At 42.3% G+C, this 19,914-nt stretch overlaps 2 gene segments (V, D, J or C); one reads left to right on the top strand and one right to left on the bottom strand.

Moving 5' to 3' along the window:
- The first annotated feature begins 1,344 nt into the window (after nt 1-1,344).
- On the top strand, nt 1,345-2,403 carry LOC127546355 (probable non-functional immunoglobulin kappa variable 3-7). The segment is given in 2 exon segments: nt 1,345-1,462; nt 1,781-2,403. Coding segments are annotated over 2 exon segments (672 nt in total).
- Nucleotides 2,404-2,951: 548 nt separating this feature from the next.
- LOC127546354 (immunoglobulin kappa variable 3-11-like) overlaps nt 2,952-19,914 on the bottom strand; it is a 64,702-nt gene continuing 47,739 nt past the window's right edge. Inside the window, 1 exon segment of the V gene segment in view lies at nt 2,952-3,004. Within this exon segment, the coding sequence occupies nt 2,952-3,004 (53 nt within the window).

Here is a 19,914-nt window from a genome sequence, read left to right as displayed (position 1 = left end):
TCCTTTATGAACCCCCATAAATATATTAATGATATCAATGATACTAGTTAATAGCTACTAGCTCCCACCAAAATTATAATAAAAAAAGGAGATAAACTTTTAATGTACTCTGCAAACTTTAAGACAATCAATAAATACTAGCTTTATTATAATAATAATAGAAAAGATAATGTTTTGCATTTCCCTTTAAATTAGGAAGACCTATACTACACAGACTGTTTCTTATTTTCCATTCCTTTCCCCAGCATTTAGCATTTTGTTTTTTAGCTGAGATTTCTGAATGTAGATAAAAGCATAATATTTTACTTTCTTTTCTTTTTTCTGTCAATGTTTCCTTTCACAATATGATTATTCTTGAAACATGTTTAGCATTATTGCTCATGTATAACCTAAATCAAATTACTTGCCTTCTCCATGGGGGGTGGGGAGGAGAAGAGGGAGAGGGAGAATTTCAAATTTAATTTTAAAAAGCATAAAAAATTCTTTTTATCTTTAGTTAGAAAAATGGTTTTTTAAGCCCAAGTATGACACGAATGCTTTTCCTGTGTTTGTTCACTATAGATTGAGTGGAGAGAGGAGAGCCTGGAGGCGGGGGATCAGACAGGGGCTGTTGCAGTCGCCCAGGGTAGAAGTGAATGACGCCCAGGCTTCTGGTCCCTGTTTCTGAGCTAGTTACGCTCCCATCAGAGCCTCCCCCTGAGCCCTCTTTGCCCAGAGCCTCATTTCTAGAAACTGTCAGAGCCTCCAGGGCATGTCAGGATGGGAAATGGGGACAAGGACAGACCGAATGCTCTTCCCCACAGGCCTCAGACAAGGGCAGGATCCCCCCGGTGACTGACAAAGCCCATTGACCAGGAGCCAGGCTCGAACAGGCTTTTCCCGGGTCCCAGGCCAGGATGTGTCCAGTCTGAGCCAGACCCCCTCCCTGCCCCCTGGAGCTCTCCCCTTCTCCAGCAGAGGGCGGCAGTGGGGCAGGTCCAGGAGCAGCATCAGGGAGGCACCTCCCAGGTCTCCAGGCTGGGAGCTCGGGCCCTCTCTGCCTCCTCCCCAGGGCTGGGAGCTCCCTCAGGGTTAAGGGGAATCTAATCCTGGGGGAGAGAGAGAAACTGCCTTCATTTGTCCAGAACCGGCTGCACCATCATCCTGAGGCACTAGACATGACCTTGCCCTTGGTCCTGAGTCTCCCCCTGGGGACAGAGCAGAAGGGGCCCCTCCCCCAGAGCCAGGCTCAGCCAGGGGGACTCCCTGGGGCTCCCGGGGTCCCTGAGGGGAGGCTCCTCCCACACCTGGGGCTCTTTTGCATCTGGAGCCCAAGGGAGCCACAGGGAGCCCTGCCCAGGACATAAAAGCTTCCTCCCTCCTTCCTGCCCCTCAGGGCTCTGGCTGCTCTCTGCTCAGTCTCTGAAGGCCAGGATGAGCTCCCCATGGCAGCTGCTCTGGCTCCTGGTGCTCTGGGCTCAGGGTAAGGCCCAGGAGGGCAGGGAAGGGGTGGGAAGGTCCCAGGTTTTCAGGGATACAAAACTTGATGATCTCTTAATTCAGTGGGTGAGCAATCTTAGACCTCAAGGAGGTAGATGAAGGCTGAGAACCATGAGAACTCTGTTTAAAACCCTTGTGAGGCTTGTGGGAAAGATGTTTTATTTTTCCTCAGGTTGATAGCAAAAAAACCAGCTTATTCATCACCTGGAATTTCCATGGTCTCCACAAAATTGTCTCATTATATTTTTAAAAATAGACATTCACACACTTCTTTCTCGATCTAATTCTTGGTTCTCTTTAGATTCCCAAGGAGCCATTGTGCTGACCCAGTCTCCAGCCTCCTTGTCCGCATCTCCAGGAGAGACAGTCACCATCAGCTGCAAGGCCAGTGAGAGTGTATATAGTTACTTGCACTGGTACCAGCAGAAACCTGGCCAAGCCCCCAGGCTCCTCATCTATGATGCTAACAGCCTGGCATCCGGGGTCCCTGCCCGGTTCAGTGGCCATGAGTCTGGGACAGATTTCACTCTTACCATCAGCAGCCTGGAGCCTGAGGACGCTGCACATTATTACTGTCAGCAGAGTTATGACTATACTCCCACAGTGTTTCTGGCCCGAACAAAAACCTCCCCAGTGTGTCCAGGGGACTCAGCTCAGAGCAGCAGGTGCCTCCTCGGGGTCCCCAGGGCAGAGCAGCCCCTGCTCTCTGGGCAGGCTCTCACCTCCCAGGGCTTCCCCTTTCTGGTCCCCCAGGTCCCCTCCTTTCTAACTTGTGATCACGAGCCCTGTCAGCTCAGCCAAAGCAAAGGGAGGGAGCACAAACCCAGGGGAAAGAAGAGGAAAAACCTTCAGGGAAATGCTGACATTTTAGGTGGCCTTGATATCCTTGAAGTTTCTCTTGTGTGGAGCCCAAGTTCCCCTTGAGGAGGCTTTGCTCTAGGTCTCTGCAGCAATGACAGAAACTTGTTGCTGTTTTTCACTGTGTCTGAGTCTCTGTGACCCCACTGGGGGTTTTCTTGGCAGAGATACCACAGGGTTTTGCCTTTTCTTCCTCCAGCTCACTCACAGATGAGGAAATGGAGACAAACAGGATTAAGTGACTTGTTCAGAGCCACATGGCTAGTAAGTGTCCGAGGTTACATTTGAACTCAGGAACACGAGTCTTGGGGGTTCCAGGCCCAGCGCTCCATCCTCTCACTGCCCCAGGGGGCCGCCATGATAGAGACCAGATTGTTATTTCTCTAACCTGGGCCACACTGGTCTCAGACTGGGGTCCTTCTGCTCTGGGCCTGGTCAAGAGCCAACATGAAGCCGCCAATATCACTCAGTCACCCCCAATTAGCATCTGATTATTTTCTACATCTCCAGGATCCCTCATTGACTCTCTCAGGCTCATGTGTGTGGGATTAGAGTGTACCTCCCACTAGACACTGAGAGAGTTCCTAGGAGAGTAGGGGGCAGGGCCGGCCCCCTCACTGCCGTCTCTGCTGGATCTCTACCTGGATCCTCTGCTCCAAGGGATCTCCTGGTGGTAGGAAGGCCCAAAGCCCTGTCCATTGCCTTCAGGACCAAGGGCCTACACATGGCTTCTCTGCCTCCAGAGACTTTCTGGTCAGCCTTCCTCACTGGAAAAAAAGAGGGGATGGGCTTAGCTCTGAGATTTAACCTAGAGATGTTTGGGTCCCTCTCCTCAGAATGTTCCCAGACTCTTTCCTGTAACCTCATGCTCCCCATCCCATGAGTGGGATTACAGGAAGTATAAGCAACTACTAACAGTGAATTTCTTCAAATGAATTTTCTAATATGTCAGGCTCTAGAATAAGCACAACAACGTCCATACAAATAAAATTTTAGTTTTCCGGAAAGCTGAGACATGGGCAGTCAGGGAAAAAGCTACCAAAATGGTAGATGCTGGAACTCAGATTTCGAGAATTCTGGGGATTCACAGAGTCAGGCATCTGCACTGTACATTTTACAAATGGGGCTCAACCTGGGTAAAGGTTTGGAGTCAGGAGATAAAACATCATTTGTGGTAGAGAGTAAGACAGCTATTTAGTTTGGATTATTGAATAAAGGGTGAATTGTGCAATTAATCTGGATAGAAATGAGGAGCTAGATGATAAAGGTTTTAAATGACAGAGTGGTTTGTATTTTATCTTAAATGTAAAAAGAGACAGAATTTCCTCCATGAAATTGTCAATAAACGTTTATTAATCACCTTTCAGGTATCTGTCTCTATTTAGGTGAGTTCTAAGTTCAGATCTGTTCAGGAAGGAAAAGCCCAGAGACCCTCAGTGCTTGACCGTCAATTTCATCTGAAATATAGATACTTTCTGAGGGTAGGATGGGGGATTGCCCTGTTAAGCACTGTTCCAGTAAGATGAAGGTCTTTTCCAAATTACCTCCTAAGAAATAAGGAAGGAGGAAGATTTTATGAAGAAAGAATCAGGAAGCAGGAATCAGAACTCTAATGCTATTATGTCAGGAAGAGGCTGAAATGAATATTCGGGGCTGAGGTTCTTGCAGCCAAACTGGTTTGGGTCAGTTAAACATCTTCCTGGTCCCAGCATCCCATCACCAGAACTAGACAGTCCAAAGGCGGATACTGCTGAGCAGAGCAAAGAAGCTTCCATATCTAGAAATGTATTCACCAGAGGTTGTGTGTGTGTGTGAATGTCCCCTATATTCCCTGGGATTGACATCTCACACACAACACCCACAGCCAGGGAAGGATAATCTTCCCTAACATTCTCTGTACCGTGTGTAGTTCTTCACAAAATGTATTCCCCTGACTTTTTGGTCATGCTTCCCACATTAAGAATCCTGTAGGGATCCTGTGATGATCCAGCCTCCAGCCTCCTCGTCTGTGGTCCCAGGACAGAGTCCCCATCTGTGGCAATGCCAGTTGTAACATTGGCAAGTGGAGAACCTCGTAGCAGCAGGAGGTAGGACAGTCCCCAAACTCCTGATCAATGAAAGGTCTTCTGTGCCTCCTGGGGTCCCAGCCCTGCTCAGTGGCAGTGGGTCTGGGACAGATTCCACTTTCCCTAATCAGTGCTAGAGCGGCAGAGCTTGCAGACAATGACTGTTCTTGGTAGCTCTCCCAGAGAGCTGGGGCCCTGAACAAAACCTCAGCCTCTCAGTTCTGGGGAGGAGGTGCTTCTGCCCAGGTCACAGGCAGAAACAATCTCTTTGTGGGGAGGCTAAATCCTATTCTTCTAATAGGAGCCAGCTGTGTCACTTCTCTTGTGGGAGAGAAGGAAAAGTTAGGGGAATTGTAAACCAAAGAGAAAGGGAGTGTTTTTGGTTTTACATTCAAATCTTAGATTAAAAACCTGCCAGGCATGCGATCAGTAAAGCTTGGTGGGTCAGAGCTTGAGTTTTTCCTTTCCTGAGCATTGTTATGCCTCAGTTTCCCCGAATTATTATGCCCTGGGTAAAATTATTATAGCCTCACCCTTTTTTCCTTGCCACTAGGCCTGGGGGAATTGAGGCCCTGAAATGCCATTGAGTCATAAAGCTCCAGGTGCCTTATCTCAATCCTTGCTGGGATAATTCCCCCTCCTTTGGAGTATTGCCCCTCGCCTTGCTGCCTCCTGCCCTCCGCCTTTTTATCTTGACTCTCATCTTGTCAGGACTAAGTGAAGAAGAAATCTCTATATTATTAGTAAGGTCATTTCAAATCATTGTAAGGACGTGACTTTCCCCATGTGAACCTAATCTCATGAGAACCATGTGAGCCCAATCTCTAGTTGATTGACTTTCCGCATATGAACTTAATTCCCATGCAAACCATGTGAACCCAATTGAGGTAGGACGTGATGCCCCCTGTGAGAACCTGACCGTTCTTTAACCCATAAGAACATATGTTTTAGCTCCTTCTCTCATGAGAATTTGACCAGTTTTTAACCTATAAGCTGGGAACATACCACATGTGTTTTAGCTCCAAATACGTGATTGCAGGAACTCGCCCCTCCTGCAGAGTTCCTGTCTTATATGAGGTCTTTATTTGTCTCAAAGCCTTCTTTGTCCTGTTTCCTATAAAAAGCAGGTAAAGCATTCTCCATTTTGAAACCTCACCTACAGAGATGATGATCTGCCTAGAATTTTCCTGTTCGGGACTAAAAGGCTGAAAATTCCGGGGTTTCCCAGCCACTGCCAGTAAATTAGAGTCGGAGCTCCCCTGAGTGGTGATGTATTCTCTCTCTCTCTCTCTCTCTCTCTCTCTCTGCTATTTTAATCATAATTCTCATTATTCTTTGTATTTTATATATTATTTGCTGTGTGAGTTGTTGTTGTAAGCATTCTATTCTGTGTATTGTATAATTAAATTTTACTTTCACTTTGATTGAGTCCGAGAGCATCATTTATAGGAGCAGATTTGAACTTTTCCCTAAAATCCCATAATAAAATTGGCATCATGAACAGGATCCACTATATATAAATGCCTCTCTTTAAGAAAACTAATGAGACCCCCGCCCTGGCTGAGGTCCCGGGGTGGGAAGACACCCTGTTTTCTTCCTTAGTAAAGATCTGGGTCCAAAATATGGGATCTTGTGAAGCCTGGGGCAGCCGAGTGAGAAATGGCAAGCTGCCCCAGTTAGCTGAATGTTTATCTAACATTCCCATAGAGAAAGGGAAAGAGATGAGTGGTATAGTAGAAGAGGTTGGGCTTTGTTAATGGCGTACCACAAGGTATGTCAGGAGCTAGATAAAAAAGGAAGATGAGAAAATTCAAATGGAAAAGGAGTTAGCAGAGCTAAAAGGCAGAATGTCCATGTTGCGATGATAGAACTTCATTCGAGGAGATCAGGCTAGGAATCATCAGCATGTCGCTGAAAAGGCTACAATGAGAGTAGCACAATATAAGTACAGGAATCACTGGGGCAAAGTGAATAAAAAGAAGGTTCATGCCGTGATTGCCTCGGCTAAATCTGATTGGGACCCTGATAAATGGGATGGAGATATTTGGGATGAAGATGATGAGTGATGGGAGGAAGTGATTGAGGAAAATATACCTGATGTGGAAGAAGAAGTAAGACCTATAGTACATAGGAAAGCTGAAAAGGCAGGGAATAATCAACCTAAAATAACAGAAATCACTGAGGATTTTTCTCAAAGGGAGATAAATGATTTACTAAGCAGATTTTCTCAAAGGTCAGGAGGGTCCACTATCTCCTGACTAGTAAGGTTAGCTGATGGAGGAGCAGGTGGTGTCTGGCTGGATCCTAAGGGTTGCTTAAAATTCATTAGTCTTACTTCTAATCCCTTTCTTCAGCAGGATATAAGAGATAACAGCCAATTAGGGTTAAGTGCTTGGGGAAGTAACACTTCCATATTAGAATTAGCTGCCCAATGGTTGAGGACTCAATATCCTGATTCTTCCATGTGGCCTAATGCTCACCATCCTTAGTACACCCTAAAGGATGGATTTCAGAGATTGAAGGAAGAAGTGATGAAAACTGCTGTTCTTGTGGGAGATGCTGACACTTATACTGATACTGGTGTGTTGGAAATGCATAGAGCTCCTATTGTGAAATCTGCACCCCCAGCTTACAAACATTTTATCTTAACCTTGTTGGTGGCATCTTTAGGGAAGTTGCTAGGGACAGTGATAGATAAGCTGTCTCAGCTAGGAGACCTCGGAGAATTCAGAGATGGGGGATCCTAATATTTGGGAGGGGAATCACCCTGGGGAAACAACAGCAATAATAGAATGTCCCGCAAGGAAATGTTCTCTATGCTCCTGAAAGCAAGAGTAAAAAGAGAAGAGATAGATGGGTTCACAACTGCTGATATGTATCAATTATATAAAAAAATAGGCAATAAAGGCTAGATATCTGCTCTGAACGTTACCCCATCAGTGCCGCCCACTTCTACCTCTCTGTACCCCTCTTTAGACCATCTTAAGGGAGAATAGGGTGAAGGCCAAGCTCTGTGTGTCCACACCTTGCATACTGATTATAGGCCCCACATGTCTTTCATAATATACTGGAAAAGTGGCTCAACCACCAAGACCCATGCATTAGTGGACACAGGGGCGGAGGCCACCCTAATTTATGGGAACCCTACTAAATTCAGAAATGGAATACCAATAACTATCTCGGGGCTGGGAGGACACAAAGTAAGGACAAGTGTCATTGTGTATGAAAATTGGAACTTTCCCCAAAAGGGAATATAAGGTTGTAATCGTGCCCATTCCTGAATATATCATAGGGATTGATATATTAAAGGGAATGACCTTACATTTACCTGATGGACAATATCAATTTGCTATAAGGACTTTGCAAATAGCTGTAGTGGTAGGAAAATTGTCAATGCTTCCAGTCTGTTCCTGTTCCCTCAAAGATTGTTAGTCAAAAGCAATATAGGATACCAGGAGGGACAGAAGAGATTACTCAAACTGTAAAGGAATATGTGCAAGCTGGGGTGTTAATTCCTACGACTACTGCTTGGAATAATCCAGTTTGGCCGGTGAGAAAATCTGACGGGTCCTGGAGGATGACAGTGGACTATAGACAATTGAATAAAGTCACCCCTCCCTTATATGCAGCTGTCCCGGATACTATTACTTTAATAGAAGCTGTGCAGTCATATCCCGGTTCCTGGTATGCAGTAATAGATCTAGCTAATGCAGTTTTTACTATTCTTAGAGAACTTAAGCAGTGGGACTAATTTGCATTTACCTAGCAGGGTAGACAGTATACCTTTACCAGACTTCCCCAAGGTTATTTACATAGCCCCACTATTTGTCATCGGATAGTGGCTGAGCACTTGGATGAACTTAATTGGTCTGATGTGAAATTAACCCATTATATTGATGATATTATGATACAAGCCACTACTGCTTAGAGTGCTGAACAACGACTGGTGCAGCTTATAGAACATATGAAAGGGAAAGGATGGGAAATTAATCCTGAAAAAATACAAGGACCTGCCCAGAGTGAAAAGTTTTTAGGGATAATTTGGAATAAAGGCCACAGAGAAATATTACTGAAGGCCAGACTGAAAATATTGGACTTTTCTCCTCCCTGGGATAAGAAAGAAGCACAAAAATTTATAGACTTATTTGGATTTTGGAGGAATCATATTCCCCATTTAGGCCAGATCTTGCAGCCTTTGTACAAGGTCACTAGAAAGAAATATGAATTTGAATGGGAGGACAAGAAGATACAGGCCTTTGAAGAAGCTAAAGCTGCTATCCAGACTGCCTTAGATTTATGGCTTGTAAAGGAGGGACCTGTAGAATTACAGGTATCTATTTTAAATGGATATGCAGATTGGAGTTTATGCCAAAAACGGCAAGGGAAGAATGTTCCTCTAGGATTTTGGTCCCGGAAATTGCCCCCTGCAGGACAAAATTATACTCCTTTTGAACAAAAGTTATTAGCAGCATTTTGGGCATTGGTGGAAACTGAGCATTTAACTTTAAATCATGAAGTAATTTTAAGGCCAGCTATACCCATAATGAGCTGGATTTTGGGGACATCTGACTCCCACAAAATTGGACATGCTCAAGAATCTTCTATAATTAAATGGAAATGGTATTTACAAAATAGAGTAAAAACTGGGTGGCAAGGAATGTCTGCTCTGCATGAGAAGATTTTAGAACTTCCAAACCGGCAGGAATATGTGGAAACACCCAGAATATATGAGCAGTCCCCAGTATCTTGGAATCAAGATTATGATGCCTTAACCAGAGAGCAAAAAGACCACGTCTGGTTTACTGACGGTTCGGCCAAGTACATAGGCTCCAAAAGATATTGGAAAGCAATAGCATATAATCCAGTAAAAAATACTGTTCTAGAGGCTACAGAAGGCCAAAGTAGCCAGTGGGCTGAAATGATGGCTGCTTATCAAGCAATACAGAGTGAAAAAGGAAATCAGTGATTTGTTTACTGACTTATGGGCAGTGGCCAGTGGGCTAGTGGTCTGGATGCCCATGTGGAAAGAACATGACTGGAAGATAAGAGATAAGGAGGTCTGGGGTAAGAAATTGTGGTTACCAATATGGGATTGGTGTCAGAATACTAATGTGTCTGTATTTCATGTAAATGCTCATGTAAAGATGGATTCCGTGGAACGTGAGTATAACGCACGAGCAGATGAACTATCCAAAATACAAGGAAAGGCCCTGCAAGTGATTCCCACTAAGGATGATGACCTAATGTTAGTTAAATGGATCCACACCACTGCGGGACATGTGGGCGCACTTGCTTCTTACAGGTGGGCATTAGATAGGTGAATCAATCTTCCTCTTCACTTATTTAAACATATATCTCAGGAGTGTCCCCAGTGCCAGCTCTTTAGTCAGCGCCCTTTACCCAGGAGGGTGACTGGGGAACTGGCTCGGGGTACACTACCTGCTCAAATCTGGCAAATTGATTATATAGGCCCATTGCCTATGAATCAAGGGTGCCAATATGCCTGTACTAGTGCGCATACCTACTCTGGGATACTTACTGCTTGTCCATATAAGAAAGCTACGCAAAAGAACACTTGTAAAACCTTAGACATTGTTTCATTATATTATGACGCCCCATGCAAATCCTGAGTGATAATGGCACTCATTTTAAAGGAAAAGAAATTGAACTATATTGTAATTATAATAATATTGAATGGATTTATCATATTTCTTATTATCCTCAAGCAGCAGGACTTTTAGAAAGAATGAATGGATTATTGAAGGAAAAATGAAAGAAATTAAGTGATAATAATGATTTGAGAAAATGGAAAGAAAATGTATTTGAAGCTCTAAAACAACTAAATAATAGACCCCTAGCTGATGCAGAAGATACTCCTCTCTCCAGGATGATGACTCCTAATTTACAAATAAGAAAGATATCATCTCTTCCCACTATTCAATGGTGGATTCTAAATAAGAATGCTAGGCAACGTTGGTGAGCTTCATTAGGATCCGCAGGGTATGATTTATATATAATTCATGATGTGAATATTTCTCCTCCAGGCCAACAATTATGTCATACTGGTATTGATTTTAAATTATCCTCTGGATATTATGGACAATTATGGGCACGGACCTCAGGAATGTTGATGCATCCTCGCAAACATTCACCCAGGGACTGGTCTGCTGATTACCTGCCTGACTCTCCATACAACACTCTGATGCCTTTATATTGGGATAACAAAACTCAGAGGTTTCAAGATGGATTTATGTGTCCCAATACACCCCTGTGTCAAATAGGAACCTGGATTTTACCTGACGGATCTTCCTTTTGGTGACTTCAAGACCTGTGTTTAGAATCTTTAGATCTAATCAAACCAATGGGACTATTACAGTTATACCTAAGGCTAACATAACACTATTATGTTGTTTTTCTTATCTCAATTTTATTACTTTTCCTACACATAGAAATACTGTTGTATCTGCTATGATGTCATGTAATTTTACTGTTACTCAAAGTACATATTTCAATTATTCCTTCCCACCACATAATAATCAATATTTTATGTGTCAAAATGGATCTACAATTTATATTTCTAAAGAAAGAACTGGAAGACCATATTGGAATTTTATGAAAATGGTATGGGATAAAGACCCTGAAAAACATCCTCCATCCATTGTAAGAATTCCTAAAATTTGTACCAATACTTCCACTTCACAACACAAAATAGTATTCCACTATAATGTTACTTTTCCTCCCTTGTCCTTATGCAACAGAAGGAGAAGAGCTTGGTATGATACTTTGCTTGATGGGGCAGGAACTGGTTTGGATATAGTTAATTCCATAGATCTTGAGACCTTGGCCAGCAGACTGCGCAGTGCTGTATCTCAGCCTTAACTGTTAATGCACAATGGTTACCCACAACGATCCTACCACACCAAAATCCTTTAAACTACCAAGGCCAATTTCTGCATGTATTCGATGACAGTACATTAGCCAATTTACACCTGGCTAACAATGTTACCCAATTATTCAGTTGGACTAAATGTTCTCTCCAAAATATGTATACCTTGATCCAAAAAGAGAATGCTCAACGTCTCCTACAAGAAGGAGACACACGTATATGGGATCAAATATTCCCCCAACATAACATGTGGAGAAAGCTTAAACCTGAGAGTGCACAGCGCACCCCTCACTGGTGCACGGGAGCTATTGTATATTACCAAGTGCATGATGGACTGTTATGTGTCAATTTCATGCTATTCCTTTTGTCCTGCATGATTATTTTGTAACCTCACATACAAAGTAACTACAGGTCGTAATAATGTAACTCACACCTGAGCTGACTGTGTACCCACCGATAAGGACAGAATATGTGGGATGATGACCCGGCAGGTGCAGCCCTGCCTTCTTCCACGTTCTTCTAATCTTTGTGATCTAACTCTCTATCCTTTAAATAATTTTTCTATGCTCTATGAAGTTTCTGCCCAACATATATGTCCTGTATCTAATAATGATACTCAGATTCCTCCTTATTCTGGCTGTTTAATTAATGTTTCCTTCTTACACTGGCAGGGTGATGATTTCTATTTTTCCTCTGACACTGATGTGATACAGAATGTGACGTAGGCACCCAAATTGTTACCTCTTCCCCATACCTCTTTGTCTTTGCAACCTTTGATTAATATTCTGAATCAATCTCATGTCCTGAAGCGACTATTACAGTCTCATCAGCGCGCCTTGAATGAACATCGAATCCAGACTCATATAGTGGCAGGACAGCTGCTCGAGGCCTCACATTTAGTTACTTCTGATACTAATCATCATTGGTTTGATTTTTTATTTAAATCTAAAAGTGCTACCTCATATTTTAATAGTTTAGCTATTCCCATATTATTATTGTCAATCTTTTTATTATCCTTATGTATATATAACTGTTATATGTATTCTAAAATGAAAAGTATTTATTCTAATTTCACCTCCCTAGTCATGGCCTCTTATGCTTCTCATGAACTTAAGGCCAAATGAATAAGAAATGCCTTCTTATTAGTAAGTTCATTTCAAACCATTTCAAGAACACGACTCCATGGGAACCTAGTCTTTCTTTAACCCTATGAGATCGGGAACATGCCACATGTGTTTGGCTTCACTTCCACAATCCCAGGAACTAGCCACTCCGTGGGACACAATGGATGTCAGGGAGGGTTGGGCCCCTCCCTAACATCTACATTAATCTAGTCATGTCTTGGAAGTCCATCTGGCATTTCCTTCTCCTATACCTAACTTTCTACATGTAAGCAAGTTGGCTCTGTGCCGACTTTGTTTTCAAGCACTATAAATTCAGGGCAGTTTTAATTGTAGTTGGAACCTCAGCCATGGAGATAATCTTTCTGCCTGGGATCTCTCCCCGTTCAGGACTCAAAGGCTGTTTATTCGGGGTTCCCTAGCCTGCTACAACTTAAGAACTGCAACTTAGAGACAGTGTTCCTCCGGACTATTCTAATCATAGTTCTCCTTTTTCTTTGTCTTTTATGTATTATTTACTGTATTGGTTGTTATTGTAGGCAATCTATTCCGTGTATTGTATAATTAAATTTTACTTTCTTTTTAACTGAGTCAGAAAGTGTCATTTATAGGAGCAAATCCGAACCTTTCCTTAATTAACATAACAGACCCTTAGGACTCCATCATTTGAAACATAGATACTTTCTGAATCTGGGGTAGGGAGACTGCCCTTTTAATGTTTGTTTCAATAAAATGGAGATCTTTTTTAAATTGTCTCCCAAGGAAGAAGAAATGAGAAAGATTGAAGGAGGAAGCAAGAAGCAGAACTCTAATGGTCCCATCCCAAGAAGAGGCTGAAATGAACATCTGGGACTGAGGCTCTTGCAGCCAAGCTGGTTTTCATCAGGTGAACACCTGTTTCCTGGTCCCAGCATCTCATCTCCTAGAACTAGACAGTCCAAAAGCTGATACTGCTTAGCAGAGCAAAGAAGCTTCCTTGCCTAGAAATGTATTCGATAGAAGTTGTGTGTATGTGTGTGATTGTCTACTGTATTGGCTGGGATTGACATCTCACACACAACACCCACAGTCAGGGAAGGGTAATCTTACCTGACATTCTCTGTACTGTATGTAGTTCTTCACAAAATTTATTCCACTGTCTTTTTTGTCCTGTTTCCCACATCAAGAATACTGTGCGGGTCATGCGATTGATCCAGCCTCCCTGTCTGTGGTCCCAGGACACAGAATCCCCATCAGTGGCAATGGCAGTTGTAACATTGGCAAGTTCCCTGGTACCAGCAGGAACTAGGACAGTCACTGATCAGTGAAATCTTATGTGTGCATTCTGGAGGTTTTGCTCACCTCAGTGACGGTGGGCACATCCTCCACAGCTAACAAACCCACTCATTTTATAGCGACCTTACACAATTTGGCTTTCATATGGCTGATCATATATAATCATATATCATATTTGCTCAAGAAGATGTTCACAATAAACTTGTTAGGGTAACAACTGAGGAGATTTTAGAAATCTAATTCTCAATCACTTTTTCCTTTTCTCCAAGTAAAAATTTTTTTTCTTTATGTTTTGAGCTGCCACACTTGGATGCTTCATTGTTTAACATACCAAAGAGGATCTCTAAAACTTGAATTGCTATTTTCAGAGCAATTTCACAGTATCCCATTTCAAAAGGATTCAATTTTCCAATGACACCATTTCCTCCTCCTCTCAGTAGTGTTCCTTATATAATGCTTTCCCAGAAATTATAATGTAAGAAAATATAGGAGCACAATAATGACATTCATAATATCTAGAATTCAAAATGTGAAATACTCTATTGAGTATGATCTTAAGTGAAGTAGACTGGAATGGATTAGACAGTAGGAAGGGGGATATTTTCAAAAGGTGATGACTTTTAATAGAGGTGATTTGTTCCACTGGCTGGGGCTCTCTAACAAAATTAGTTCCTTTGTGTATTTCTTCATCATTTTGGGTAAAGTGAATGTGCTTTTTCTTGATCACTGTGTTCCATGACCTCTGACTACAGGAGAATCCTTGGAAAACTCTTGATGTGTAAAAAAGTGGGTTCTGATAATAGAGATTTAGTTCTGGATGAGCTATTCATTTTCCAAGTACTGAACTCTCACCTCTGTCATTTACTAAATTTGTTGTCTTAGAGAGGTAGATTAAACTGTGATTTTTTTAGTTGTTTCATCTGCAAAAATCTGATCAAGTGATGGTGACTCAGTATCCTTTTAAATGGAGTAACTCTGCCTCCTTCATTTGTTCATCAAGCTACTTTCCGCCTCTCTCTGCAAAGAGAGGCTTTTTTTGGAGAGGGCAAGATAGCAATCTCCCGGGTAGAAGGCAGGCCCATAAAACTTGTGGAACTTCATGGTATTACATATCATTATTTACCCTTAGAAAGGACAATATTCCCATATATTTCTGCTTTGGTATGGAGCCCATGGAGCCCAAATTATCACCCCTAGCCTCTCATGTAATTATAATTCTGGTGAAAGTGAAATTTCTTTGTTTTTTTTAACTTAAAGAAATCATATAACCAGAGGGTCTCTCCTGTTTCTGTGTCCTCTGTCTCTCCCTTTCTGTCTCTGTCTCTCTCTGTATCTCTCCCTCCAAACCTGAAGCAGTAGCAGAGCTAGAAAGCTGAGTAGGTCTGTGTCATTGGGGAAAACTGTGCCATTGGCCATAGGGGAAAAGAAATATTCCTGAGACTGATTGTGTAGTTCAACCCTCTATGGTAAGATATCCCTGGGAGGAGCTGTTGTAAGTCTCCGAGTTTTAGAGACAAGAGAGCTCTGTAACTGGAAGCCTAGAACCTTCCCCACCGTGGGACCAATTCACATGCCCTTCCCTGCTGCAAGGAGTCCTGGGTTCTGCCTTTGAAAGCATCAGCCCTGGACAGCACAGAGCATGAACATGTGCTGCCGGCTCAGCTCCTTTGTCTCCTCTGGCTCCCAAGGAAGGAAGTCAGCTCATGCAGAGGGATCATGGGATCATTCTTGTGATTTCATTCTCCCTGCAGAGCATATTTGCCAGATTAGGAAATATTCATGTTTAGGAGAATGTTCTTTCTTTCTTTTCTTTTCTTTTCTTCTTCTTCTTCTTCTTCTTCTTTTTTTTTTTTTTTTTTTTTTTTTTTTTTTTGCTGAGGCAATTGGGATTAAGTAACTTGCCCAAGTTTACACAGCTAAGAGGTGTTAAGTGTCTGAGACTAGATTTGAACTCAGGTCCTCCTGTCCTGGTGTTCTCTCCACTGTGCCACCTAGATGCCCCCAGGAGAATGTTCTTTATTTGCAGCCCCTTATATGACTTCAACTGCTTTTACTTGAGAGTCATTAAAGTTTGGCTAACTTTTGTTTTTTTCTTTTTCTGTGTAGATGCCAAAGGAGTCCTGGTGCTGACCCAGGCTGTGGCCCCCTGCCTGTGTCTCCAGGAGACAAAGTCACCTCTCAGCTGTGGTCCAGTGAGGGCTTGAATAACTCTTTATTGTGAAAGAATAAGTTTCTTACATTCCTAAGGCTTTTGGCCTCGTCTGGGGTCGCGGCTCACCTGAGTGGCAGTGGGTCTGGGACAGATTGTTCTCTCCCCACGAGCAGCCTAAAGCCTGAGCATGCTGGGGATGCTTATTTTCTGTAGGATGATAGAAGGGTCCCATTGCATTACAGTCTTAAACCAAACCTTCCCAGGACAGCTCAGGTGCATCAGTCTGGGCCAATAGCTGCTTTGTCCAAAGTCAGCAAGACGGAAAACTCCTTCCTCTTTGTTCGTACAGGCCTTAGCTGGGCTCAGCCCACTATGTCTCCTGTCATACTTTCTCATTTCAGCCCAGCCAGCCTGACATTTCTAGCTTTACACAACAGAAAATTGGATGGATTGGATTTGTCTCTAAAGCTCAGACTTACAGCAGCTGCTCCCAAGTTTATTTTATCATAGAAGGTTGAACTACACAGACTTCTCTCCTTAGACTCATGTTCATATGTCCTTGGACATGTGATCCAGGATGTTTAGGGAGAAAACATCTAGTAGAGTAACCATTTCTGATCCGCTAGAAGTGATTTATGCTACGAGGGAAGAACTCCTTTTGTTCATTCTTCTTTCAAGGGCACTAATGTAGGAAAGGCCTTTTTCCAGTTTTAGAGCAAACAAGGTCAGATTAAAACAAAACAAAACAAAACAAAACAAAACAAAACAAAACAAAAAAAAAACAAAAAAAAAAACTTGGGCACATCCCACACAACACTCTCCGGAGGTATTTTCCTTGTCATCTGAAGAATTCTAAATTTGAAGCGGCATCATGTAGGCCCTAGTGGGTGTTTTGTTAGTGTCTGGACTAGGAAACAAACCACACTGGAGGATCCGCCTTTTAATGGGAACGTGTAAGTGTGTATTTCTCACCCCCAGAATAAGCAAATAAGACATGACAATGATGGGACGTCCATTATGGGTTCATTGTTTCTCTGATGGGATGACATGATTTCTTGTGCAGAAGGGTTAGCTTACGCATGGAGCCCCAGTGACCTAATACTGTGCTTGAGAATCAGGAATATGGAGACATTCCCTTTTGTGCCACCAGGAATCTCAGCCACTCCTTTGTACTGGAAAGAAGAAGGAACAGGTTCATGTACCAAAGTCTTTTGACTGTTTTTTCACTTCATGAAGAAAGAACACCTGGGTTAGGGGACAGTGTCAAATTAGAGCCCTGTCACATACTGAACGAAGGTCTCTGGGGTCCTGAGAGAACTTTGGCTTCTGCATTCTACCAGGACAGGTGAGAGGAAGTTTGTTCTTTGGCATTACTGCACAGAACTGGAGAAGAACTTCCCCCAAAAGAACTTAGGCTTGAACACAGAAACATGAATCACAGGATTGAACACAGAAAATTCTGTCATACTTGTTTTCTCCCTATCTCCCCACATCAATTCTCCCTGGACCCTGCCTTGTCTCTGTATCTGAGGTTTACCATAATCTGTAGGAACCTTATCATAACCTTTCAGGTACAAGTTTAGAATGGCTTGAACACAGTAACTAATACAACCACTAGGTTCTGTTGGTTGCTCAGGGAAGACTCGGACCTCTGTGTGAGAGCTGCTCAGTATATTTCTCAGGACTCCTTTCCATTTTTGGTGTCCCATCTGTCCCCCCAACTCTCACCCACACGTGGCTCCACGAAGCTGTAGCATGTTCAGCACTCTCCACTGTGTTGACAAACCACTCAGTCCAACTGATTAATATGAAATCCACTGCTCACTTAGGAGGATGTTTGTTTGAATAATTAAAGACTGCCTTGGAAGAATAGGTCTTCTTATTGGTTGTTCAGGCAGGTGCTGTGGAGAGCTTAGGGCTTGGTTAGACAAGAAAAATGCTGATCCAAACCACTGACAGTCAACTTAACCTTTTTTTTTTTTTTTTTTTTTTTTTTGTGATTCAGTCTGATGACTTCTGAAGAGAGAGAGACTGATAACTTTGAGCAACCTAGCTTCATTTAAATTACCCCTTTAGCTGAAAGGTATGACCCACACAATTTTTCCTTTACTCTCTAATGTTTCATTATTTTATTATTGACATGGCCATTGACACTAGGAAACAGTAGTTCTCCCTTTCTTCCCAAACCTTTCATACATGGAGTCATTTCTTATATAAATTGTTGAAGTTTTGAATGCTGTGGATAAAATCATTCCGCGCCACTGTGCTTTTCAGAGATACAGAACTAGATGATGAAGCTGACACCTGCATTTCCAGTCCTAGCTCATTGTCTGGGAAACTCTGAAGGAAAAAGCATTAGAAATAGAAAGAGGAATTAGTCTGCGTACTGAAGTGAAAGTCTGCAGAGCCACTGTGGTCACTTCATTGCCGTGTCTGTGCCATCTGGAGAGTCTACCAGAACCCCGCCAGAAAATGGAACGCCTTCCTTCTGAATTGTCTTAGGAAGATTCTGAGGATCATCTGAGAAGATAGAGTAATGAGCTCCTTTCTTGGGCCGAACTGGCAACACTCTCACTGAATTGCAGAGGACACAACCCAATGGGTGGGCCATGTTGTTTGAATGACAAAAATACACTTGTTTAAACACTATTTTAGGGAAAACTCATACAAGACAAGTGCTTAAATTGAGATCTGAAGAAAAAATATAAGGACATTCACAAAGTATCTTTTTAGAAATTTGTTATCAATGATGACACATGGGAGACACTGGTCCCAGACGTCTCAGCAGAGTATACCTGGAAAAAAGAAAATGCTGTAATTCATGACAGACACAGAATTTCAGTAGCTCAATGGAAACGTGAGATATAAAAATTTAGAGACATCTCTCTTCTAAATGTTGATATCGACCATTTGTGCCTTATTTGTTATAGAGCCTTCTGAGATCATATTGGTCTGATCATCCCTGCAGGATATAGTGCATGTTGTACATCCCACCATATAGATGTCATTTTTGTTCCTTTCCATTACAAAGGGCAATCAAAAATTTCATCCAAGAGAATGACAACAATGAGATAACATAGCAAATTTGTGGGTTGAAGTCAAAGTAGTTATTAGGGAAATTGTATATGTCTAGATGCCTACTTGCATTAAATAGAGATAGAGAAGACCAATGAATTGGGCTTGCACTAAAAAAGCTAGAAAAAGAACAAATTCAAACCCTCCAATTAAACACCAAGTTGAAAATTGCGAAAATAATAGGGGATTTTAATAAAGTTGAAAGTAAGAAAACTATTGAATTAATAAACACAACTAAGAGTTGGCTTTATGAAAAAAAATCAATAAAATAGATGGAGCTTTAGTTAATTTGATTAGAAAAAGAAAAGAAGAAAATCAAATTATTAGTCTCAAAAATGAAAAGGGAGAACTCTCCACCAATGAAGAAGGAATGAGAGCAATTGTTAAGAGTTCAAAATGTTGGAGTTTGTTCTCAGAGGACAGCCGGTTTAGAGGCTTAGAGCCCTTCGGATGTCTCCAAATCCAAAGGTTCTGTCCTTCAGCCTCTGCCTCTGCCTTCTTCTGCCTCCAACAGAGATGGAAGATCTCTCTTATCTCCTTCTGGGGAGCCCAGCACCAACTTGCCGCGGAGAGAGGGCTTCTGGCGTAGCTCCACTGAAATCCCAAAAGTGTTCTCTGCAGCAGAGTCGTTTCTCTCGAGTCTAGCGCGATCAGCCAGCCAAGAGGAAAATATATATTCTGGAATGGCTGTCTCGCCTTATATGTGAACCTTCTGAGAGAATGGGATTATGGGTTTTCTCCCATAGTGCTCTCTGGCCCAAAGAGCTTTAAGGTGTGGACTTTGAGTAAAGGTGGGAACACAAGCCTTGTCTTGATTAGTTCTACTTAGTACCTTGTTTCAGGTTCTGGCCAAAACAACTTCTTGTAAGATTAGATCAACTCTAATTACTTAGCAGTTAGTAAGGATTCCAACAAGCAATAATGAAAAGTTATTTTTGCCCAACTATATGCCAATTGATCTGATAATCTATGTAAAATGGAGGAATAATTATAAAATAGAAA

This window comes from Antechinus flavipes, chromosome 2 (assembly GCF_016432865.1).
Source record: "Antechinus flavipes isolate AdamAnt ecotype Samford, QLD, Australia chromosome 2, AdamAnt_v2, whole genome shotgun sequence".
Classification (NCBI taxonomy): domain Eukaryota; kingdom Metazoa; phylum Chordata; class Mammalia; order Dasyuromorphia; family Dasyuridae; genus Antechinus; species Antechinus flavipes.
The sequence above is the reverse complement of the archived record's forward strand: the minus strand, read 5'-3'. Positions and strand labels throughout refer to the sequence as shown.